The sequence below is a fragment of the Cryptotermes secundus genome, unplaced genomic scaffold (genome assembly GCF_002891405.2).
Source record: "Cryptotermes secundus unplaced genomic scaffold, Csec_1.0 scaffold1807, whole genome shotgun sequence".
In the NCBI taxonomy this organism is placed as follows: Eukaryota; Metazoa; Arthropoda; class Insecta; order Blattodea; family Kalotermitidae; genus Cryptotermes; species Cryptotermes secundus.
In genome coordinates, this window is record NW_019721029.1 from 448,818 (window position 1) to 475,236 (window position 26,419).

Genomic DNA, 26,419 nt, shown 5'->3' on the forward strand with positions numbered 1-26,419 from the left:
CAGCCCCAGTGGGACTAGGCCTACCTCCATGAATTACTCCGTTCACTTCGGTTTTTCTATATCTTACACATTCGGTAGGACTCCCTGGGCGGGTGATCAGCTCGTCGCAAGGCCTCTACCTGTACACAAACACAGACAACCGCACACGCACAAACTAGACATCCATGCCCTGAGTGGGATTCGAAACCACGATCCCGGTTTCCAAGCGAGCGAAGACAGTACATGCCTTAGACCACTCGGCTACCGTGACCGGCGTTAGACAGTTTATACATGGTTAATCTTGAGTGGCATTTCTGAAACCGTGACGCATAGACCTTTGTAATTGCTTTGAAAAGCACTTTTATATAAGCGAGACAGTAAGGTTTCGTTAACTGTAGTTGACCCATAATTCATTGCAACAGTTTCTTTCTTTTCTTAGGGCGGTCGCACACCGACTGCGTCCAGAGTATCAAGACATGAAACAAAAGACGCAGTCTTGCTTCATTCGTGATTCGTCAGCATGAAGCTGACATCAGCATCATGACTCAGTCCGGTGTGCGGCGGTTTTCATAATCTCATTCGTTTCAAATGTGCTCCTTTCTATGCGTCATGTCGGAGACATCGTGCCTTGACGTTTGCCGGTGTGCGGCCTACCTTACCCTTCTGCTTACGCATGTTTGTTTTGCGCCTTTCTTGAACATTATGGTGTTTCCAATGCAGTATCCCTCCACTCTGTCAAGAAATTGTACAAGAATAGTACTGTCCTCTGTATTGTAACACCATGAAGTTCAGTGAGGGCTGAACTCATTTTGTCAATTGCCTCTGTTGGTTTCATGCTTTGCTTATTTTTCCCTTGAAGACTGAGCCGATATTTTCCTCCGAAAGCTCAGGGTCTCGCCGAAATACACGGCTTTACAATCAAGAGAGCTTTATTTATCATAGTCATCACTGTGCCATGCAGAGCAGGGCAGTAATTTGCTGCTAGCCCACAGTTATTCTTGGTTTCGCGTTCCGTTTGGACTCGTGACCAAATTTGTGTTCCTTGTAATACTCATAATATGTTTGGAAATAGTTTCTGCCCTTCAAAGAGAGGAAGTAATGACCACCATGACAACCTAAAATCGTAGAAATGATGTAAGAATTTGTGCGGGCTTGTTCATTGTGTAGGACGCTCTAAAGAAACAAGGGTCTCGTCTGGGCATTTGAAAAATGGCGTCATTAATATTGCAATATGGGCATGAAGCCATTTCAGAAAGTGTCACCTGAATCACCAATAATGAAAGGAAGAATATATTAATCTGGTCACATAATATCTTCATCAGCTGCATTAAAGGGGACACGTAATTTGAAAGTTTGGAGACTATAATATCCATTTAACATAACCTTATATATTATTTGAGTAGAAAGCTAAGTTTTTAGTCTGAATCTTCCTTTTACATTCATGAACTTCTAATGAAGAAAGTGAGTGCATTTTCATACTTTAGAAAACCAAGTTTCTTGCAAAGCTTTCGAGTCACCGTTATGATTTTCTTTTTGAAAGTAAAGTATCAAATTCTGACTTATTCTTTTAATCAAGGTGAATGTGGAGAATCATCATTTAATCTGAATGCTGGGATTATAATTTTCTGCCACGTGAAATTATTGATGAGCTAGGCCATTTCAATATTTGTAATGTGCCATATCGCATCGGGTGCCTTTAAGAACATATAGATGATATTTAAATACTCGTAATTCTTAGGATGGGAGACAAGAATTATAATTAATCAGGTGGAAATAGGTTATGAGCGCGGGAAGCGATGGGTCTAGAACATAATTGTTTCCAGAGGACTTGGTATTATTGGTGCTGAACCTTCGGACTCGGTTATTCCATTGTTAGTTATTTAGTTATTCTCGTGAAACTACTGGAAAGCTCACACAAACACCACAAAATGGCCGATATTGAACCCTATACCGGCTCATTCCAATGTAGCTCTAGTGCTGTTTCGATATGTGTGTACTGTAATTTTAAAAGTGACTGCTTTGAACAGGTTATCCCATCAGCATTCCGCAGATCCTGATTTTTCACTTATTCGAAGCATTGATCCAGCTCACCATTGATGAAAGTATCATAACAATAATTCAGTTCATTTTAATTCCTTGTTTATTTACATACTGAGCAGTCCAAAGACCAATTTTAAAATACGACGAAACAGAGAAACAAGCCCAACACATAGACACAAACAGAAGATAATATAAGGCAACTTGTGTAACTTACACAATAACACGTCATTTGATGCAGTCGTACCAACTCTCTTGTGATGAGAAAAGGAAACAATACATGCGCGCATTCGTATTGCATACAAGTACTAATTTTATAATTAAGAAATTACAGTTATAGAACGTCATTAAGGAAAACAAATTTGGTGCCAAAGACGTCTGCATCCCGACAAAGATCAGTAGCTGAAGCATATATTTTTCTTTCTACCTTTTGCTCCCACTTTGGATCACAGGGCTGATTTCTCAGTTTCATTATCATTTTACAGACGGTAGCACTCCACGGACGGGTGATCAGCTCGTCGCAAGGCTTCTGCCTAAACACAAGACAACACACACACAGAATAAACGCACGCACACATAAATCATCCATGCCTTGTGTGGGATTCGAACCAACAATCCCGGCTTCCGAGCGAGCGAAGACAGTACATGCCTTAGACCGCTCGGCTACCGTGACCGGCTGAAGTGTATATATATAAAACAGAACAATGTTTATTTGAAGAAGAGATATTGACAGAAGAAAGTCTGGTGTAAAGAGCAGGAACTCAAAGATCAGCAGTTTTTACAAGAGGAGGACAGCATTAGAGCCAAGGTTAAACTGAACAAGGAATAGTGCATTAATAGCAATAATTTTATTTATTTATTTATTTACGTTCTTACTCAACAGCCCAAATGTCACTTATAAATAACCACTAACAAAGATGGGGAAAATACATACACACGGACAGAGACTAAAGACGAAGCAAGGTCATTTAGACACTAATAAAACTGTAGCAAGTACAGTTGCATTAGCCATTAGGGGACGAGAAATAGTATGTATACAAAAATAATTCAGTTGAATTCTTTACTTACGTATTTACTTCATGAACTCAACAGCCAATGGCAAATAATAATAATAATTTTTAAAATAAAATTTCATGAACCAGAATGATATGAACGTTAAAGAATAATAAAAGGTTAAACTCTGAAATGGATATTAAATTTTCATACAATCAGGAGAAATATCCTGAGTTAGTTTATTTTGTATTACTAAGTATTTGCCCCTGAGTATGACATTTTAACTGTGTAAACATGTGGGGAGAGTGATAATTTTAATCCGATTTCAAGATCTTGCTTTGTAATTAACTGTGCTTTAATAATAAACAACGTTATATATGACAATTGTGCATAACTCAATAACAAAATTAAAGACATTTTACAGGGAATGAATATTTGCAATATGCTTTGTTTATTTCTGCATTCCTTACAACACTTTGTGCAGATGATCACTTCTGTACACAACAATTATAAAATTCTTCCTGGTTTTCCTGCCACTATGCTGGCTGTTCTGTCGACTGGATGAATGTTCGAAGCATTACAACCTATGAATTGATGGTGCTGTTGGATGTCGTGGCCTACTTTTGGTCTGTTGTAATTAAATTTGCCTATGGAGACGTCTATCAGAAAGCTAGTTCAGGGCACTGCAGATGAAACCACCATCTGTTAGCCCGATTGGTTAGAATATGTGGGAACCTCGACGTCTCACATCTCTATGGGTCTTCACGGCCCGTTACAAGGATATGTTAACCTTTTTTTTTTGTTAGACGAGAACCCGGTGCTTGCAAGAAAGCCCCTCTACCCCAATTTGTGTGCATAAACTCATATATGTGATGCATAAGCACCTGGAATTTACCTGTACCTGCGTTGCATGTGTTATCGGTCGTAAGAATTTGAAATCGTTATGCACACATGACTATTTTGGACATTTCAGTCTTCTCGAGTTTTCTCTTTTCAAACATAAAGCTTCGGAAACTGAATCTGTTTCCAACTCCTCATGTTTGAAAGAAACCAGAGATGTCCGACAATGTCCAAATAATGGTCATGTTTATTTTGTCACACCATCGCTGGATACGCGATTTAACTTACAAATTTCCCAGTTTTTTTATTGCTAGTGGGTTGGGACTAACTGCCTTGTACTACGGCCACTTCTGGCCTATTGTACCATCACCAGATGATAGGTGAGGGTGATTGTGGAGCAGTTGGTGGAATGAAGATTGGCAGGGGAAACCGAAGTACTCGGGGAAAACTTGCTCCAGCGCACTTTGTCCACCACAAATCCCACTTGACCAGACCCCGGGATCGAATCCGGGCCACCGCGGTGGAAAGCCAGCGACTAACCGCTTGAGCTAGGGCGCGGACAATTTCCCAGGTAGTGTAGTGTTATGCAATGTGTATGTGATTTTTTTGTTGCTAGTCTCGTCTGATTACGTTTCGTCGCCACGTGTAACGTGCTGAGGGGATCAGTGAACTGCAAGGCGCAATTCGATTACTCAGGGATCTCACATTGCACAGCACAACAGGTCTGACTCCCTTTCCGGAAGCAGTCTGTGCAGTTCACTGACATATTCCCTCGAAACCTGTGCATTTACTTTCCAACTCGAGTCGCCATAACATGAGGGTCCATTATCACAGTCGAGAGCGTAGCAGGGTTTTGCTTCAGGTGTTGTAATTGATTATATTCCCAAGATGTTCTTGATATGTGTAATATATTGCAGTTCTTTTCCACCATCAGTTATTCACTAATATAATGCCTTTATCCTGTGCGATTCAATTTGCAAACCACTGTTAAGTGCTTTAACTAAGTAGAGGAGTTTTGAAAATCAACCTTCATTAACCACATTTTAAATATTATACGCATATATTGTCTTCTTTACAAAATATGTAAAATGGTACATATATTTAGAATGTATTTAGAGTTAATTGCTACTCTGATATAAAATTTGAAATAATAGCTACTTGTCACATTAAGTATGAAACCTCTTATTTTCTATGTATTGTTTTTGTGGTTTAATGTCGTAAAATATTGTCATTATCTGGACGATGTTGTGACGTAGTAAACACATTCCCGCGGAAGCGTACGCGCGCAACAATAGGACATCCATTGCTAGGCAACAGATCAGTAAACAAACCTCCTCAACAATAGAGATGCTGTGTTTTCTTCGTGGTCCGTGCTGAGGGGTTATAAAAGGAAAAGGAAGATGGTTTGAGTAAAACTCAAAGTCACATTGCGACTGACGGTCAGTCAGCCAGTAAGCCTGATGTGAAGCCCCATAGAGTAAGTTGTTGCCGAATGGCCGCGCCATAGCTCAAGCGGTTAATCGCTAGCTTCCCACCGCGGCGGCCCGGGTTCGATCCTGGGTATGGTCAAGTGGGATTTGTGGAGGAAAAAGTGGCGTTGAGGCGGATTTTCTCCGAGTACTTCAGTTTCCCCTGCCAATCTTGATTCCACCAAATTCTCCATCATCATAATCATCCGGGGCAGGTACAGTAGGCCAATTAGTGGCCGCCGTGCCGAGTGGACCCAGTTGGACTCCATCCCCTACTAAGCGAATTAAAAAAAAAAGTTGTTTCCAAGAATTGGGTCGAGTTCTGCTGATGGCAGTCGAAGGTGATTGAAAAGACATGGCAAGAAAGAAATTAGGCTGTCAAAATAAGACGTTGTATGTGGTTTGAAGTGACGGTGAAACTGTTAAAAGTCCGTTGCCAGGATATGGCTACTGAAGACTGAGGATCCTAGCGCGTGTTTAACGGTGAACTGTGAAGTGTATTGCCTGTAGTTCCGAGTGGTGTGTATAAGGTGTCAGTAAATCCAACCATCCAATCCAAAACCCGTCTTATAAGTCACGCAACAACCCCTAAAACATGACAGTATAATATCAAACAGATAATGATCTGGTAGGAAGTGGTACTGCCATTATCGAGATAATATCCCGGTATTTGCTTGTAGGAAGCGAGACATTCTAATGGAGCACTTCCTGAATACAAATGTAGGGTGTCCCCGCAACACCAGCCTTCTTGGGCATTCAGATAACTTTCTAAAACGTGACTTACACATGTCCGCACACGTGTAAGCCAATTTCGGATTTCTTTATCTTGATTCTCGTCGTCGTAATGCAAACAGTTCAAAACTACAGATTTCTTAAAACTTAATTTTAGGGATATAATTTGAATGCAAAATTACAAAATACATGTTCATGGTTTATGCTGACCGTCTTACAGTGTATACAGTGTAAGATGGTCAGCATAAACCATGGACATGAATCAGTGTAACAGGACGCTAAAATATAACATTACAAAATACATATTATGTGTCAATCACACATGTGTTTGAGTGCGACGTAGGAAGATTCCTGAAAAGTTTTATTATTTAGAATTCATCGTCCTATATGACGAACACAGATTTTAGTCATTTTAGAATGGAGACATTGTGGCATGCAGTACAATAGTGTAACGAGCATAAAGACACCTGAAGATGGCACATTAGTGCCGAAACATGTAGTGTGGAAGTGAAGAATAAGGTGAAAAAGTGTATACACTGTAAGACGGTCAGCATAAGCCATGGACATGAATCAGTGTAACAGGACGCTAAAATATAACACTACAAAATACATATTATGTGTGAATCACGATTTCCTCTCCTGTTTGTAATTACTAAGGTTGAATTAATTATTTCGTATTTTAAGAAGAAACTGTAAATAATGAACTCGGCATAAATTAATTAGAACTGTTAATAACGCAGGGATATCTCGGTCAGTAAAGTGACTAGACTACGGTTTGGAAAACCGGGGAATCGAAGTTCGAGTCTCGGCAAGGCAGAGGTTATTATCTTCTCTTTTCCATAGTGTCTAGACCGGCTCTGGGGCCGACCCAGCCTCCTCTACAATCCTACATAATGTTTTCATTATGTACAGTACAAGCGAGCGAGCTGGGTTATTGCCTCGCCTTCTCTTCGTTGGTGGATCAGATATTTGATGCATATGTATCAAAGATAAGTTATCTATTCAGTACAGTGTGGCTTGCATGGGCGCCAGCGAAGGGAAGGGGAGTCAGCCCCCCACCCCCCCTGAATAGAATAATGATTGGAAAGAGGAAAGAAACGAAACAAATATTAACACTAAAAATTGATTTTTTTTCTTAAATCCTTCGTTTAGTTGTCTTGAATAACTTGAATGGCTTAAAAGCAAGTTTGTAAGTAAACTGTATGGCTACTTGCCCTCCCTTGATGGCGCTCATGCTGCCTTGTGTCCGCATTTTTTTTTCACCTCGATGAAAGTCTATAATAGAAACCTCTTGTCATATTAACTCGTTAGTGTCCTTATTTAATGAATAACCGAGGTCAAAGTGGCCATAATCTCTCACGCGTAAAGTTAAACATCGCTTAACTCACAATCATTGGTTGAGTTAAGAGGTTAAACAAGCAAGACACACTGGTTCTCCTGTCCTGTTCGTGTAGAACAGGGGTCTCCAAACTTTTCGAAACGAGGGCCACATTAGGTAATTCAGCACTTTCAACGGGCCGGATAAAATGAGAAATTCATAACTCTAGGTATATGAGTTTTATTGAAAGCACAGAATTTCATAAACTAAATACAAAGTACGTGAGAATAAATTATCGTATATTAATGACAACAGACATCACAAATTATAATAAAACAACTAATGTGAATGATAGAACTCGATTTGCATTCTTAGAATCTGATTGAATTGAGGTGATGATGATGTGTTACGATTACACTGCACCACTGCAAGAAGTCTTGTGCACAAGACGGCTAGTAACGAACTGCTCGCGCTACCTACATTGCCACGAAGTGACACTGCCGATTGAGGACGAACAAGTACGAAGAAATACCGCGCAGTATATGGTCCAGAATTAGTAAAATTGTGAATAATATTAATATTAATATAATATGGAATATCAATATATTTTAAACGCAATCTTAATTAATGAATTTGAATTCTATGAACAAGTATTTTTTTACCAGTACTCATTGAAAAATTATTCAGTTGGCGCATTTCTGCACAATTCTTTCGCAGGCCGGATGTGGTCCGCGGGCCGTAGTTCGGAGACCCTTGGTGTAGAACAACGCTGAAGGCATTGAATGGTAAGCATATGACGTCAGCCATTACGTCATTGAGCAGTGTCGTCTTACTATACGTAAGCTGAGGCCAGTTAATGTGCTAACTGGAACGCAGATTCGCTTGTAGATAGACCTACGCTACAGGACGCCAAAGCTTTGGAGACAGGTGCTTGCTTAGAAACATGTTAATGAGAGGGCTACGTTTGGATTCACCGACAAGTGTTTCATGTTTGTGGTTTCGAGAAGAAAAGTTCTAACTTCCCTACAGTGATTCGAACAACAGTCGTCTAGCCCATAAAAAACTCTGTGGTTTTAGTCTGCAAGCGAACTATACCGACCGAGCGACTGCCTCTTGTCGGCGAAGTTAGTGCCAACTTTAACGGAGAGTGTGTCGCGTGGTCAGCGCAACGAATCCCCACGGCCGTTAATTTCCGTTTTCTAGACCGGAGTCCCTATTTCCTTGCAATAACTCCTCAGTTATCCTCACGAGGCTGAGTAGACCCCGTTCCAGAACCACTACTTCTCAGAAAATCTGGTAGCGCCGGGAATCGAACCCGGACCTCTGGATCTGTAGCCAGGAACTCTGACCACTAGACCATAGAGACAGTCTCTAGCCCATAATACGTTTTCATAAATGCCTGCCGAGTGGTGGATAATTCTGAAAGAAAGTTTTAGGCACTGCAAATTATGAATTGACTGAGATTACGTTTATTTTCTAGCAGCGGAGCTGTTTAGACCTGTAGATCCGGAAACATTAAAATTGAAAATAAAAACAAAATCCTGCAACCGATCATCTGCACTTCCCAGAATAATTTGTATGAATTCACTAGCAGACGCGTAACGCCTTGTCAGACATCTTGAACAGGAAGTTATGTATGAATTCGCTAGCCGACGCGTAACGCCTTGTCAGGCATCTTGAGCAGGAATTTATTACTAAGAATTGCTGGGTTTTGGAACTTTTGTCCATCGTCCGGTATTCTAGAAACTAGAAAACGCTACAGTTCGGAAATTGGATCTGTTTCCTTCCTCAGGTGAGGGGGAGACACCTTTTGTTTTTGGTCTGTTTTGATGAATTTGATTTGTTTCATTCTGGTCTGTCACACTAACAATATTATAAAGAGATAAAACAGTTCCGCCCAGTGTGACTGGTGAAGATTTTTCTCATTTTAATTCTTCATGCCCTTACATGTTTCGGTCCATAGATGTTCTGGGCGTTAATATGTACATACAATGTTGATAGTATACAAATGGATACAAGATCCAAAGTTTTTACAACTACAGCGGCTGTTTTGATATATTAATTGTTTTTAATTTTATTAGTTAAGTTAGAATTTATAAACCAAATAGGTTCGTGTCCTCTTTCTTATTACTTCTCTTGATGGGGGCCGAACGTGTGCCGCCTGTCGTTCTTGAGGTTAGCTCTTTCTAAGGGACCCAACAGATTAGGTGTCCCATTTCCTTTCACCTGAGGATGGAAACAGATCCATTTTCCGAAATGTTGTATTTTCCAGTTTCTAGAATACTGGACGATGGACAAAGTCCGAAACCGCAGTAATTCTGAGTAATATACACCATCGTCAAAACCTTTCAGAATCTACCAGAAAGTTCGGTTAGTGTGACGTTACCAGGAATTCGTATGCAACTTATCTGAACTGACAGGTAAGCCTACATTTGAACTTAACGATGTGAATCTTGGGACCAACGTTTGACCTCCTTACGAGGTCTTATCGACCCGTTTGTAAGCGAGCAGAAAATAATCCCGCCATTTTCAACCGACGACTGCGCGCGCACTTACAGCTGCCGAAAACCGCCCGGAAGAACTTGATTCTGTTTAGGAACTGACAAATATAATTTTCTAGGATGTGACCCCGTGTAGTTTGGTTGAAGTTTACCGAGTTTTTGGAGGAACCTGCTGCCATCATGTACGACGATGAAGAGTAAGCCGAACAGACAGTCGAAACGTCAGTGACCTTCTACCAGACTACATGACGTTTCATCCTCTTCGCATTCACTGATGTGAGAACTTCGAATCGCTGGTTGTTTAAAAATAATTATATTTTACGTGTGCACACATTTGTTACAAATCCAGAATCTACTTTCTTTAACATTATACGTTCTATAGCTGTTGTTTTTGTGTAGACCCTGTGTAAAGCTAAAGGTTAAGTTTGGATATTTACATAGGCCTAAATTGATATGAAGCGTAGAACCATTTTAAGCAGGCTTACGAATCCACCCATTGGTGGTCTTAAGTGCTTGGGCGACCTAAGGTTAATACTCAGTCCTCAGACCCAATTACACATATCCACTAGACACCCATCAATTCTAATCCTTTATACCTCCATTCCTTTCGTTTTATGTTGTGTTTTATTTACGCAGTGCAAATAGTTTTAACTTTTAACACATTAATTCAAATATATTATTTAAAGCAAACAGCATTTTCCTGGTCTGTTGTATTTTGATTCTTTGTGTTGAATTTTGTATGGAATATAAATATTTTCATAATTTTTCCCCGTTTGGATAGTACATGTCCTAACTGTATCTAACTTAACACTAATTGCTACATTTTTGATAAATTTGCTTGTAAGAAGATACGTACTGAAAAAAACACGAATACTTGAAAGCACTGTATAATTGAGGTGGTGGAAGGAGACGGTGAAAAGAGTCGCAAGTGATGGAGATAAGTGCACCGCGATAAATTCTTGAATTAACGATCAGTTCATAAGTGCAAGAGGAAGCAAACATGTTAGTTACTCCCCACACATTACAGGGGTTTTGACAGCATCTTTTCATTTCAAAATTTCACATTTTGCCTTCAAGGCATCTGCAGGACGGATCCATGAGTTCAACACGAGACACATCAGACAAAGAAGCACAATATTATGGGAAATTCGACGTTTAAGGTAACAGTTGTAGCTGTTGAATTATTTTAAAAAACAGATCGTTACAGTAATTCCAACTTAGGATCGCGGCTGTGCGCTAAATACAGACAATACGGGATGCGAACTCCATGCAGATATGAAGTCATCATTATCACACGAAGAAGAATAAAGAGTATAAATTGTAGTATTAGACATAAACAAGCGCATTGTTGTAGGAGCTGCGATAGCTCAGTCGGTATTGTGACTAGGCTACAGGCTGGATGACCGGGGATTCGGTGTTCGATTCCCAGTAGGGGCAAGAGTTATTTCTCTTCTTCATAAAGAATTTATAGATCGCAGCACGTGAAACCGAGGCTATTCCCGTTTGAGAGTTTTTTACTCTCGTTTACTTCATTTAACTTTGTCGTCGGTTTTTCTTATTCTTCACTCAACTTTGTCGTCGGTTTTTCTTATCCTTCAGTCAACTTTGTCGTCAGTTTTTCTTATCGTTCACTCAACTTTGTTGTCGGTTTTTCTTATCCTTCACTCAACTTTGTCGTCGGTTTCCTTGTCCTTCACTCAACTTTGTCGTCGGTTTTTCTTATCCTTCACTCAACTTTGTCGTCGATTTTTCTTATCCTGCACTTAACTTTGCCGTTGGTTTTTCTTATCCTTCACTCAACTTCTTCGTCGGTTTTTCTTATCCTTCACTCAACTTTGTCGTCGGTTTTCTTATCCTTCACTCAACTTTGTCGTCGGTCTTTCTTATCCTTCATTCAACTTTGTCGGTTTTTCTTATCCTTCACTCAACTTTGTCGTCGGTTTTTCTTACCCTGCACTTAACTTTGCCGTTGGTTTTTTTTTCTGATACGAGTTTCTGTTACTACTGAGCGGATTGTAAGACGGGGATACGGAATCAGGATACGAACCGGAGAGAAGGGTTGTGACTATCTGACAATGTAATTTCTGCCGTTCACAAATAAGATAGGATGATCCAACTTCTCCTGTTACGTATAGAATGACCGGTAGGCCGTTTATTTTAAATATATTTCGCTTCCATTCTAATAATAATCAGCGTTTCTAGATGTGTAACTGTCAGTGGGAGAAGGGATAAGTTACAGGAAACATGTTTGACTTATGTTCGGAATACATTCGCTATATAACTGAGCAGTTGGTACAGCGTCGTTAAATAAAGTAAAACCGACACACATCTGATCCTGTGCTGCACAAAATCTGTACTTGGCTCAAGTACGTTTAACTCGAAGGAATTTATAATCGAGAGTGCTTTATAGGTGTAGGAGATCCTACCAGGAATTTATGTCCCCGCTAGCATAGCTGTGCGGGTGATCAGCACAGGCAAATGCCCTCACAGTGTTAATGCTGCAGCCCTGGAGGAAATCTGGATACTCAGCCGCAAAAATTTGAAACCCGTTCTTTGATTCTTTATGTTGTTTTAACTTTTCGGGTTACTTCTATATTGCTTTGTGCCGAAAAAATTTCCTAAGTAATCCGTTTTTCTCTGAGGTAACCGCAGTCTGAATGTCTTATGTTCCGCTACAGGGCCAGAGTGAAGAGCGGCCTGAGGCTACTGGGAGCGGATGCAAGCACGGACCAATGGAATGTCAGCGTAGATCTGAACCCCAAGCACACAGTAGCGACAGCAACGGCCGTCCGGCGCGACACCAATGCAGGCCAACAACCGGGACAACAGAAGACACTGCCAAGGTAAGGCCAGACAGCAGGTCTTGCAAAGTACACGTATATTCATATGCAGAACTCGCTGCTCTTGATGTGTGTCAAAGTAAGTACTCGCGGGACGTCGGAGTTGAGCGGTTAGTAGACCTCTCATGCTTAGGATTCAGTAGGTTCCAGATTCCATTCTTAGCCGAGAGGCCTTTTATCCCGCCTGATGTTTCTCATCGTTTTCCCAATTCCTTAAAACGAGTTTCGGATACCCGCATTCAAATAGGCAGCTATCACTTCTTCCCCTTCCTATTCAAGTCGTAATTTATAAACCTGTCAGATCCCGAACCCACAAGTGTAAGGTTCAAGTGATTGAAGGACAGAAGATTTAGATAATGGGGGAATAGAAGGAGAAGAGTGTGATAAAGGGACCGGGATAGAGGAGAAAGAAGGAAACAGAGAGAAGAGAGAACAACAGAGTAGTAGTGGTGGCGGTGGGGACAGTGGGGTTAGTAGTAATACTAGCGTTAGTAACAGTGGCAGGGGTAGTAGCAACAGCAGTAGCAGTAGTAGTAGTTTCAGGGGCAGTAGCAATGGCATTAGCAGTAACAGTGGCAGGGGCAATGGTAGTGTTACAAGAAGAAGAAGATTACAAGTGATGAGGGAAGAGGAAGTGATAAAGTATGTAAGGGAGAAGAAAAAATGGAAGAGATGAAAAGTAGCAGGAGAAGAACATTAAGAATTTGGAGGAGGAAGGAGATTATGAGAAAAAAGATAGAGGAATGTATTTAAAAGATGCAAAGAAAAGATGAAATAGGTGAAACAGACGAAGAAGTTAAGAACATAACATAAAATGATGCAAAGAAGATTAAATAGGAGAAAGAAAAGAAGGTAAGAATATATCTTGTGTCTGAATGGAATAACAATCTGGCTTTTAACTCCAAAGAATTTATAAATTTGGAAAGAAACAGTTCAAAATACATCTTCAGATTTGTATCTGTCTGATTCCTCGCCGCATAGCTGGTTTGCCTGTGAGAAATATGACGAAATTATAAACAAAAGTGCTCTTGACAGCGAGTACAACAGAAAACGGCGATGCCGAATTTCGCAGATGATTGGTTAGCATTCATATTTTGTGTCCCAGACATTTCATTTCGAATCTCTGTTCAGAGGACTACCGTACTTGCGTGTTGTATGGTCGTCCTCATTGTATTACGCAAGTTGTGCTGTAGTACTTCAAAACAGGCTGCGATCATTCCATACCCATCGTACAGGCACTTCACCTTCCAGTCGGCCCATAGAACTTACTCTGTTACTCCTCAGTAACATCTGCTCATTCTGCAGTTACCTGGGCCCGAGCAAATTCTCTCGCGACGAACACAACCTGTCTTCGGGAGGTGTATTGTTCGAATGTGAGCCGTGGACACCGGCTGTCTTGACTGAGTTTCTTCCCGGTTTTCCTCAATTTCCCCAGGCAAATTCTGACATTTGACCTTAAACCAGAACAAGTTTTCTTCCCTTCACTTCCTTTGCAATTCAGTATTTAACATGAGACAATCATTAGACGCCATATAGTCTCAATCCTTAAGTAGGCAGCAAATCAATCAGTTATCTGGAAACTAATGACGCTGAAATGTTCCCATCGATTCTTCTTCCTGCAGTTAATCCATACGTAGGAAGTGGGCTCGGGTAATTCCTGTTCGCTAGGTAACGGATCAAAGCAGATGCCACTATTTATGGCGATAAGTTAAGGGAGAAGTTCCTAAGGACAGTTGTGCCCTAACTAAGTTTATGTTGAGTTGGTGCTGCAGATGATGATATGCACTCAGAATTAGTATTCCCTTTCTTTCGGACAGAGTCACGAAGATGGACGAGACAGCTTGGTCGACTGATAGAGGTGAAGCATTTCAACATGCTGCCTGGTTTTGAGCAGAGAAAGTCTACAGCTGATAGTTGCATTCTTTTCTTTTTTCACTGGCTTTACAGCCCCCTTGGGTCCTGGTCTCTAATTTTCAATTTCATGATCATTTTTTACACAGACGGTGGGACTCCTTGGACTAGTGATCAGCTCGTCGCAAGGCCTCTACCTAAACACAGGACAACACAATCACAGAATAAACACGTACACATGCCAAACATCCACGCCTTGTGTGGGAATCGAACGCACGATCCCGACTTCCATGCGGGCGAAGACAGTGCATGGCTTAGACCGCTCGGCTATCGTGACTGGCTGTTCTTTATTCTTACCGACATTTAACTTGTCCTCCCTTGCGCAACCCAGTGTCATCACTTGTGGCACAAGGTGTAATGAACCGTCTGAAGGCAGGACGGTTAATTAGTTTGTGTGTTTGTGCTGTGGAAGGTGGTTGTTTTGTAACATAAACATCTTTATGGGCAGTTTGTTCAGAATGCGTAACATGAAATCCTAATGGGAAGATTGTGTAAGTCTGTCTTCATGTTTCATCTCCAGAATTATTGAACCGGTTTTAATTAAATCTGGTGTTGTGCGACCTAAGCTGAGATCAGTCGAATTTGATTTTGGTCTGTGGCTGCATACCGACTCAGTCTGCAACCACCTGCTGACGCTGGTTCCTCTCTCGAGGATTTTTCTACCCTGAAGATGCAGGCGATATATTCCTCCGAAATGTCGGTTCACACAAGGTCTACACGGTGCCACACCCAAGTAGACGGCATTCTTTATAGTGACCCCTCTGAAAATCTCAAATTTTGCATATGCAACTTTTATTTTAAAAGAGTTTTTATGGCATAGCGTATATAATTCAAATGTAGGCTACACCATAACATACATTTAATTAATAAGCACAAAGAACGTTATTTATGATAGTGCTATGTGTTAAGCTTTTTAACAATACAAGCTTTGCTGAAAACTGTTATTCACTTCAAAATCTAACACGCACATAATACGGTAGTTATGTTTTGACACCTACCGCCATGCTCAGCTGATTTTCAACTGTTAATTATTCGTCAGTGTTTTGTTTGATGTTGTATCACTCCCGTAATCTCCATTGTCATTCTGTGTGTAGTGTGTGTTTCAGTTTGTTTTGGGCAGGCGTCAGGAACAAAACAAAATTAAAGAGTATCAATGGATAAAAGGCCAGCGTAGAGAGAGCGTACAGAGACAGTAAGACAGTGTGTTAAAGCAGATAATGGCATAGTCGGTATAGCAATTGGCTGCGGGCTGGACGACCGAGGGGTCGGAATTCGAGTCCCAGTAGGGTCAAGAATTTTCTCTTCTCCACGTTGTTCAGACCGGCTCTGGGACCTCCTATCCAATGGGTACCAGCGGCTCTTTCCCAGGGGGTAAATTGGCAGGGACATGAAGCTGACCACTCACCTCCAACTAGTGCCAAAGTCAAGAAAATGTGGATATATACATCCACTCTTCTTTCCATACGCCTTCATGACGTAGTGCTTAATTAATTAAGCACGGGGATAACTTTACCTTACTAAGTAATATATTTTTTCCTTGGCACTACAGCCCCAGTGGGCGTAGGCCTACCTCCATTAACTTTTCCGTTGACTTCGGTTTTTCTAAATCTTACACATTCGGTAGGACTCCTTGGGCGGGTGATCAGCTCGTCGCAAGGCCTCTACCTTTACACAGACACAGAAAAACGTACGCACACAAACTAAACATCCATGCCCTGAGTGGGATTCGAACCCACGATCCCGGTTTCCTAGCGAGCGAAGACAGTACGTGCCTTAGACCGCTCGCCTACCATGACCGACAATTAATATTTAGCACCTGAAAATGTTCTTAAAATGATTAATATTCCGTAACATGACGTCATTATTACATATTCCTAAAGTTTGCTTGTGTCAGGCCGATCACAATGGCCGCGTTGTAGATTGTATAAACGTCTGTATGCGTTTATTCTGTGTTTATGCTGTCCTATGTGTAGGTAGCGGCCTTATGACCGCCTGATCCCCTGTCCTACCGACTGTGTATATATCAAGAAACTGAAAAAGCGGCCAAGGTGAAACGAAAGGCTGTAGAGCCATGGATGTCTGTGTCAGAAATTCTGTAGCATTTACCTCCTGAAATGATACATTATGTGATTTTGTGTGTGTGGTTGTGTGTGTGTGTGTAAACGTTTCAGAGGAACCTGCTGTCTCAGATTTAAGCCAGCGCCAGGCGAAGTAGTCATTCGGACTCTGTTAATTAGAATTATTAATTCTTTTTTATTGCTAGTGGGGTGGGACTGTTAATTAGAATTATTAATTCTTTTTTATTGCTAGAGGGGTGGGACTAAGTCCCTTGTACTGCGGCCACTTCTGGCCTATTGTACCAGCCCCAGATGATAGGTGAGGGTGATTGTGGAGCAATTGGTGGAATGAAGATTGGCAGAGAAAACCGAAGTACTCGGAGAAAACGTGCCCCAGCGCCACTTTGTCCGCCACAAATCCCACTTGACCAGACCTTGGATCGAACCAGGGCCGTCGCTGTGGGAAGCCAGCGACTAACCGCTTGAGCTATGGCGCGGGACAAAAGAATTATTAATTAATATTTTTAAATATTTGCTGTCTATTTAGAACGCTTTCAGTAGCTCAGATTAGGTAGCGTCGAATGGTAGAATTGCAGTGAATAATTATAAAAAAGGACGTGGAAAGATGCGGTCATCAATTAGTTCGAAGCACAGTCCCAGGAGGGACGGAAGAAAAAAAAAAAGGAAAACCTCGTCAGGACTCTCAGTGTCCCTGCCAAGATTCGAACCTTGCACATCTTGGATGCAAGTCAGAAGGTTTCTCCCTTGAGCTAGTTTGATCATGTGAGTATGAATAATGAATGATATGGTAATTCATCGTGGGATAGGCCTGTGTAAAACATAAAATATCTGTATAAGATTTGAGGCTCTCACAGGGGTGGTTATTAAGAATACCTTCTTCTGGGTTATAGCACCATATAGTCCGTTGAAGTTCAACTGACTTTTCAGAGAAATATATCACCTCCATCTTCATGGTCGAATAATAAGCCGAGCAAGAAACATGCGTGAAATCAGATGATAGGAAGATGGAGCAGAAGATAATACTCCTTAAAAGATTTGTGGTTTTTGATACAGAATCCCCAATTCCTTAAAAATATTTTCTTCTCCTTTGAGAGAGGTAGCTTAAATGGGACGAGGGTACATGTTTTCAGGCCCCACGAGATAATTCTTTTGGACTGCATTTCAAGCTTTTCTGCATTCAACGACAAACTAATGAGCTGAACGATTTCTCCTTGGTGTCAGATGAAAATAATTGCTGTAGGAGAACGATCTTGTAAGACAATTATTTGACTTTTTGATATTGATATTATTATTATCACGTTCGGCACTCAACCAGATAAATTTTATTCTACTTGTTACTTTTATTTACTTCTTAAGTTTGTAAGGTTTGAGGTTTTCACGGCCCTGACTATGAAGAATGCCGTCTTCAGGGATGTGGCGTCATGTGAACCCATATTTCGGAGGAACGTATCACTTTTCTCTTCAGGGTAGAAAAATCCGCAAGTGAGGAACCATCGTGAGCAGGTGGCTACAGACTGCCACACGGCGCCACACCCCAGAATACGGCATTCTTTAAGTACGAGTGTATTTCAAAGACCGTAGGACTCACGCATAACGCTGGAATGTGATTGTCCACTATCAGACTGGAACAGATGAAGGATACATCTTGAGGTCAGTTTTCTAAACACAGTCGACTGTTGACCAGAACCAAATTTATGTAACCGTATAATTAACGTATGCCCTTCACAGTGGCCCCGCAGTCTAAGGCATGAGTCATCTTCGCCCGCTCGAACACTGGGGTCATGGGCTCGAAACTCACTCCAAACATGGATGTCTGTGTGCGTTTATTCTGTGTGTGTGTTGTTCTGTATGTAGGTAGCGGCCTTGCGACGGGCTGATCCCCCGTTCAAGGAGACCTACCAACTGTGTGTAGGATTAAGAAACTGAAATATTGGCCAAGGTCCAAAAGGCTCTAGAGCTATAGAGAAAAAAGTATAGCGTATGTTGTCCACTTTTTCTTCCTCGTCTCATACATACTCGTGTTAAGGTTGTTGGACAGAGTCTGACATTGGACCGTGTTGTAATTCTGATACTGCATGACCGAGTCCTACAGAGGAACGAAAACTATTAATATATCTAATACCGCCTCTGTGGTCTAGTGGTGAGAGTTCCTGGCTACAGATCCAGAGGTCCAGAATTCGATTCTCGGCGCTACCAGATTTTCTGAGAAGTGGTGGGTCTGGAAAGGGGTCCACTCATCCTCGTGAGGACAATTGAGGAGCTATTTCAAGGAAATAGCGGCTCCGATCTAGAAAACCGAAATTAAAGGCCGTGGGGATCCGTTGCTCTGACCACGTGACATCCTCTGTCCGCTAAAGTTGGCACTAACTTCGCCGACAAGCGGCGATCGCTCGGTCGGCAAAGTTCACTTTCGAACTACAAACCATGGAGCTTAATAGTTGATATAATTACTAGCCTAAACATATCTAGAGCTATGTCTGTAAATAGAAGGTTAACCTGAGATCCATTACGTTATTGATTGTCCTATCGTTTTGTTTCCCCTTACCGCATGTTGTCACTATGCACATAATATTCAGTTGTAGCAAGAAAAAAAAGAGGTAACATGGAAGCACACCAAACAAACATTTACAACATTTCCTACGCAACGTTAGCAAGACCACAGACCTTCCATCCTGTTGACCTCATTCTTTAAAAATTGTTCAGAATGCAAGGAACCTCATTAAATCCAATATAAGATGTGTTTTGCCGCCATTTTGTCTAAACGTGTAGAATTAGTGGACCAGAACGCTGCACAACAGCTATCCCAGGCACGCACGTTACCCAGGCTGTATATTGCAGCTCCCACCCTCACAAATACGTAACCCTACCTTCGACTGTCTTCTCTCTGAAAGTCCTCTCTTCATTTTCTGCTCTGAGTTTCTGCATTTATGGTATATACTGTTTATCTTTCTTCTGTTCTTTCAGCAACCCCTCTGTTATCATAATTCTGTTTCTTTTTAATATGACTAAGCAACGTATACAGCAACATATTTTCTTACCCGCCTCTCACCTCGTTCAGTTTTCAGCAAAGTGTTTACACTGTTCGTTTCAGAAACTTATAATAATCACACAGTTCCTCTTAACCTAATGAGTAATATATTAGGGTAATATAGCCTACAGTATTTAATAAGTGCAGTACAAAACTTTCACCTGTTTTTCTGAAGCAATAACGAAATGGTATGTATGTTCGTGTGATGAAACTCTTTAAGAATGAAACGTATACAAGAGACAACATATTGGTCTTGAGAGCTTATGTTCTGTTACCTGATAATTTATAGTGAAATATTGGGCGATTTATTGAGAATATTTTAAAATATATCAGTTATTTTATATAGATAAATTTATGACGTTACAGTGGATAATACTCAAACGTTCTACCATTTTAGAAACCGCCATTGGGCCCTCTTCTGAACCAGTTCAGTCCAGCTAATATTCCCATAACACATTTCCTCAAAAACAATTCAGAACCTCCTTGGTACTTGTTTGCTCGGGTTACTATTGGCCCTGAAGGTGGACACAGTGTCTTCCTTCGAAAATCGGCGAACTTCTACAAGACTACACCTCGTCATATGGCAGAAGACAGTATTATTCATTGTCATCGCCGTGATAACCTCATCTTGCAATTTTTATTATTTCTTCTATAAAAATATTTCCATTTCTTTGAATAAATTAGTGACATTATACTGCTTTAGAGCGTGTCAGGAAGTTGCCAGTTCCTTCCTGTTATCTAGAACTGCACGCTACTAGTGCACACTGCATCGCTATCTCTTCTCTAGGGAAGCTTCGTTCGCCCTTTAACGACCCTATTCACACTACTATCGAAACTTGATAAATAATGATTTAATCATCCTAATAAACCATGCTGCTCATACAGCAAAATCGTTGTCATAGTAAGTAACGAGTATAATAGTCTCTCGCACATAGAAGCCGTTTGATCTATCCGATTTATTGACATTTATCAGATACTGGTTAGGATATATGAGACTTCGTGCCTCTTGTGGACCTCCGGAAGCCTGTGGCAAAGGTTGATTCGTTGTACTATGGGAGCCACCCATATTGAATCAAGCGCCAGACAATAAGCGCGGACCACGGCAGCACCAACGCCCATTGGTTCGCCCGCCGCTTAGCGACAACGTACCTTCGACACGCTAGTCATCAGTCACAGTCTAGGAAACATACACTGCTAAGGAACGACTAGGTGAACAATTTTCCGTTGCTTAGCAGTGGATGATTCCTTAACTTAGATTGACGACTATCATGTCGGTGGTACGTTGTCGCCAGGCGGCGCGCAAACCAATGGGTGTTGGAGCTGCCGTGGTCCGCGTGGATTGGCTAACGCTTGACTCAATGTGGGTGGCTCCACAGTACAAATTTATGTTGTACATTTTCCCTTGTTTGGTATATACGTATTTGGTATACTAGCCGCTTAGGAATTTGGCTGTGCTTCAGTCTTCAGAAGACTCACCATAATTATACTGATAGCCTTCATCTTTAATGTTTAGTGACGACGTATAAAGTATAATTTGAGTGGGCTGACCAAGAGTCCCTAGTTCGGTCCCAACCGTCACCACTAATGCTAAAAATAAAAAAAAGTAACTAAAATATTTCTGTATAATGACAACCAGTCACCTGAAGACATGAATAGAGACGATTGCAGAAACGTTGGGTATATTATACATACTTCAAAGATTGGAATATGTCCAACATAGCATTAGTAGGCCTCATACTGGCCTATCCTATGACAATAAATAATTGCTTATAAATATGGGGCCCGAGGAAAAAGCTGAATGCTAACAGATCTAGGTTCTGTGATTTAACGCCATGTAGTCCGATGAAGGTCGACAGACATATTGCCTCAATCTTCAGAGTCGAATTGCAGGCTCTGTTTGCTGCCTGCTTCGTGCTGGTTTCTTGCTTGGCTTACCTTAAAGATGGAGGCGATGTGTACCTCCGAAACCTCTGTTGAACCTCGCCGCATTCTACGCGTCATAAGCTAGAAGATGGAAATGTTCAAAGCCACGTTGTTAGAACCACAAATCAAATATTTTCCTAACATTTTACTACACTCAGAAGATCCCCAGCACTGCCGTTGGAAATGGCGCCATATCACCAGCAGATGCTTGAAATATTCTGACGAATATTTTGTGTGGAACTACGACATGGCTTTCAATTTTTCCATTTATATGTGTACGTATTGTGACGGAATATGATCATTTGCTAGGCAACGGCTTGGTAAACACTTGTTCCCCCTGCAACGAATGTTAACAAAGACATTCCCATGACAACACAGCAGAACAGAGGAACTGTAAGACCTGGTGACTTCTATCCCGTCCACCTAGCATATATAAAAGGAGTTCATTCATACATTCAGGAGAGTAGAGACCAGTCCAAGATGCCAGCAGCAGTGAGAGGTTCTTCTAAGGCATTCGTCAGACGTCGTTCAGAAGAAGTTCAATATGTGAGCTGTTATAACTGACTGTAATTTTAAACAATTGTCATGAAACCCAATCATCAGATCCAGAACCCATTATTATTAGTCACACCAACCCCGATACGTGACGGTATAAGAGACTGGCTCTTGGTAATTCCTCGGTGGTCTTTAAACTGTACAGGTTATGTAGCACTGAATGATATGATAAGAAGACCGTAAATCATGAATATATACAAATTTGAAAGGGTGCGATCTTCTCTGTATTCAGCTGTAAAAAGCTATACAATTATTATAAATCGCAGTTGTAACAGTGAGATTTTAAACTGGTAACTCCCAAATGCAAGGCTGCGCCATATTGCTCAGTGTAGGAACGAGTATATAGGTATGTGCACGTCGCGCTTCATGTTGTACATTTGTATTTCTCTTTCATCATCATCATCATCGGAAAACTTTACGTCTGTTTTTCTACCAAAAGTGAAAGCTCAAATAAAATTCTCCCTGTGCGTAATTAATCATCTTACCATGAAGACGTGTGGGAGTCTGGAGGTATGGGTACACATATTTATAACCTCAGAACCAGATCGAGGTAAGCGCTCAGCTTCACGCTCCAAGCCCTTTATCCTGGGAATGTTCCGCCTGTACCCACTGGACAAGACGTCATATGGACGCTGTGGAGAAGAAATCTCTTGTCCTGTGGACTCTGCATTCCGTAGCCTAATTTCTATAACGATGGAGCTATACCAACTACCGAAGGACCAAATTTCCCTCCCACATAAAATTAAGAGTCTCTGACACATATCTGTAACAACAGTTGGGACTAGACATATGCAGCTTCATCAATTCCCAAGTTACCAGCTAGGATTTGTGGTCGCAGAATCGTTTCAGATACAGTACATTATGTGGCAAGGCAATAATTGGATGTAATACATTAATTGTGTTGATGGTTGAAATGTTATCCGCTAGAGACCTCTGCTGTGTCATAACGGAACTCGCTCCCCACCAACTGCACTACACGAGAATTAATTACCTGACTCTGTAATATTATATCTAGAAACTGAGCCTGTTTAATTAATGTCGTTAATTAGAAATTTGTAGGCTTGGTATCTTGACGACAGGGCACAAGAGAGCGGAGAATTAAAGTGGAGTGACAGTGTGAAATGGATATTTGTGCCTCTTCTTATGTCACATCGGCGCAGGAGGTTGGCTTTGGAATGCAATACCAAACAGAAGCTTTGGAAGCCAACATTATTGTCCCACGCGACACAGTCAAAGTACGTATTTCCTCCGCAAAGGCCACAGCGCCTGCCGATATGTGACTTAAGTAATGTATAGACTCGTACGTACAAGACTGGAGCTGGGATATGGACTGGCTACGGGCTGGACGACCGAGGGGTCGGAGTTCGACTCTCGGTGAGGAGAAGAATGTTTTGTTTTTCATGTCCTCCAGACCGCTTCTGCGTCCCATCCAGCCTCATATCCAGTGGGTACCGAGGGTGAAGCGGCCGGGGTGTAAAGCTGAACACTCACCTTCAGCTGTTGCCGAGGTAAAGAAACCGTGGGTCCATATATCCACTCCCCCATACGCCTTCATGGAGTAGTGCTTAATTGGTTAAGCAAGGGGACAACTTTACCTTTACGTGTAACATAATTCTGTTGCGTTCGCTATGTCGGTGCCTCTTGATTTTCAATTCAGAAATGCTGATTTAATGTTCTTTGTAAGTGAAGAGGCACTCGTGCGGCCCACCAGCTAAACCAGTCCAGGTTCCTTCCGTTTCTCTACATCGGCCAGTGATAACATTATGGAATTATGAAAAATATGGCAATTTGTATGGGGACTCGAATTCAGTGTAGGTATGTTTTGATGTAACATGTAAATAAGCTAATAAACATTAAAAAAAAAAAGCATCTTCTGGAATGTGGCGCCGTATACATATTGTGTTAACCGACGTTTCGGAGGAACGTATCGCCTCAATCTTCAGGGTAGAAGACAAGAAGAAATCCGCGAACGAACAAGCGTGAGCAGATACAACAGTCTGTTGTTTGAAATGTAATTACACGTGATATTCAGTTTCATATTCTGGTGTTCTTGGTTAAAATACCTAGTAGTCCGGTAAGTGGGTACCAATGTAATGTTGTTGTATTTACGCGTCCCGCTGCACTGGTTTGTAACCGCTTGTTACAAATGTATTCACTATACAGTCTTCGGTGCAGCGTCACAGGTCACTGGTTGAATCACCAGTAGTCCACACACACACACACACACACACACACACACACACACACACACATTGGTGACCGTAATATATTCGTTTATTCGTCCGCATACTTCAGCCTCAAACTGTATGTCGGATTTTAATTAACTTCGCTTGGTTAATTGAATTTTGACACATATTTAATAACTATAACTTACGTCATACACAAGTGAACAAATGTTTGTTTTTGTGTATATTTTGTTCATTATTTTATCTGTTACTTTTTACGGTTGTGGAACTTGGTTTCTCACTTTGGCAGGAGAACATGGATTGAGAGCGTTTCAGAAAAGAGTGCTTAAGAGAAAATCTGGATAAAAGGGAGCGTAAAAGAAAGCTTAAGAAAATTACATAATGAGAAGCTTCACAGTTCTTACTGTTCGCCAAATACGGTTAGCGTAATCAAATCTGGGGTGATGATTAGGAGGGAATATGTAGTGGGCACTGGAGTTTCCATATGTATACAAAATTTTAATTCGAGAAGCCTGAAGGAAAGAGATAAAGCTTGGGATATCTAGGAGTAGGTCGGGAAGCAATACGGGAACAGATGTTAATGAAATAAGATACGAGGGTGAGGTCTAACGTAGGCGTCCAGTGGCGGGAACTTGCGAACACTGTATGTGCGTTCGGCTTCCCATAATGGAGGGGGACTTCTTGAGTAGCTAATCTGGTAGTAGCTTCCTTTCCACGGACTTTAATTCAGTTTCTGTTAAAGTAGAGGTAATTGCTCGTAAGTATTTCTGATAAAATTTATTTAGCTAAAGAGATATGATTTGTACCTCAGAGTGCCTTCTACTCTTCTCAGCAGTCTTTTGCATAATGTTCCGGACACCTCTGATTAATTGATTAGTGGACTTAGGTTCGTCTGTTACTGTTATTCTAGGATTCTATATTAGTTTCCGGATTCATGCAACGTCCTATTAGATGTGATAGGATAACTGTGAATGCTTGTTAGATAAAGGTGAGGAAATGGACATTGACTGCTTTAAGGATCTATCCGGGGGCCGCGCCATAGCTCAAGCGGTTAATCGCTGGGTTCCCACCTCGGCGGCCCGGGTTCGATCCCGGGTCTGGTCAAGTGAGATTTGTGGTGGACAAAGTGGCGCTGGGGCAGGTTTTCTCCGAGTACTACGGTTTCCCCTGCAAATCTTCATTCCACCAGTTGCTCCACAATCACCCTCACCTATCATCTGGGGATGGTACAATAGGCCAGAAGTGGCCGCAGTGCAAGGGACTTAGTCCCACCCCACTAGCAATAAAAAAAAGGATCTGTCCGACATTTGTCTGCAGAGTCTGAGCACAATTTCAAAATGTTGATATCAGGGCGAAGAAACCGAGACATATCTACCATTTATCAGGTTCACTAATCACTATCTCCATATTTCTGTTTTTCCTTCTATGTCTCTACAGCCCTTTGGTCCTGGACCGTGTTTTCAGTTTCTTAATCCTATATACAGTCGGTAGGACTCCTTGGACGGAGGATCAGCCCTTCGCAAGGTCGCTACCTACACAGAAAACGACTCAAACACACATCCATGCCTCCAGTGGGATTCGAGCCCAGAACCCCAGTGTTCGAGGGCAAGAAGACGGTTCATGCCTTAAACCGCGAGGCCACTCTGATCAGCCCTACTTCTGTTTAATGGATACAAATGCGTCTAGGTGCAGAAGAGAGTGTTCTAAGTTCTTTAGAACACTGTAGAACTCCAACCGTAATAAAAACAGAGCGTGGAAGTACGACCATTATTTCACGTGACTGGAACATGTTGAATGGAACATGATTCTAATGTTCAGAACTAGAGTTCTTCGAACAAAGCATTGCAACTTTCGTTATCAGTTACCTAAAAAATGTCGAGACAATCCTTTAAGAAACATCTCTACTTTGAGAGATACATGTTGAAACAAGGCTTAACATAAATATGAATTGAGATTCGAAGAAGTCACAATTAGCTAATATTTCAGTCACAGCATACAGTAAAATAAATTCTAATTCGTGACTGATTCA

The 26,419-nt window shown here is 41.4% G+C and overlaps 1 protein-coding gene across 1 annotated transcript in view; it reads left to right on the forward strand.

Moving 5' to 3' along the window:
* The window catches only part of LOC111875333 (transmembrane protein 132E), a 536,521-nt gene that overhangs the window by 362,474 nt on the left and 147,628 nt on the right, over window positions 1–26,419 (forward strand). The window contains exon 3 of the mRNA XM_023871491.2: window positions 12,548–12,712. Within this exon, the coding sequence (XP_023727259.1) occupies window positions 12,548–12,712 (165 nt within the window). The remainder of the gene's footprint in view (window positions 1–12,547; window positions 12,713–26,419) is intronic.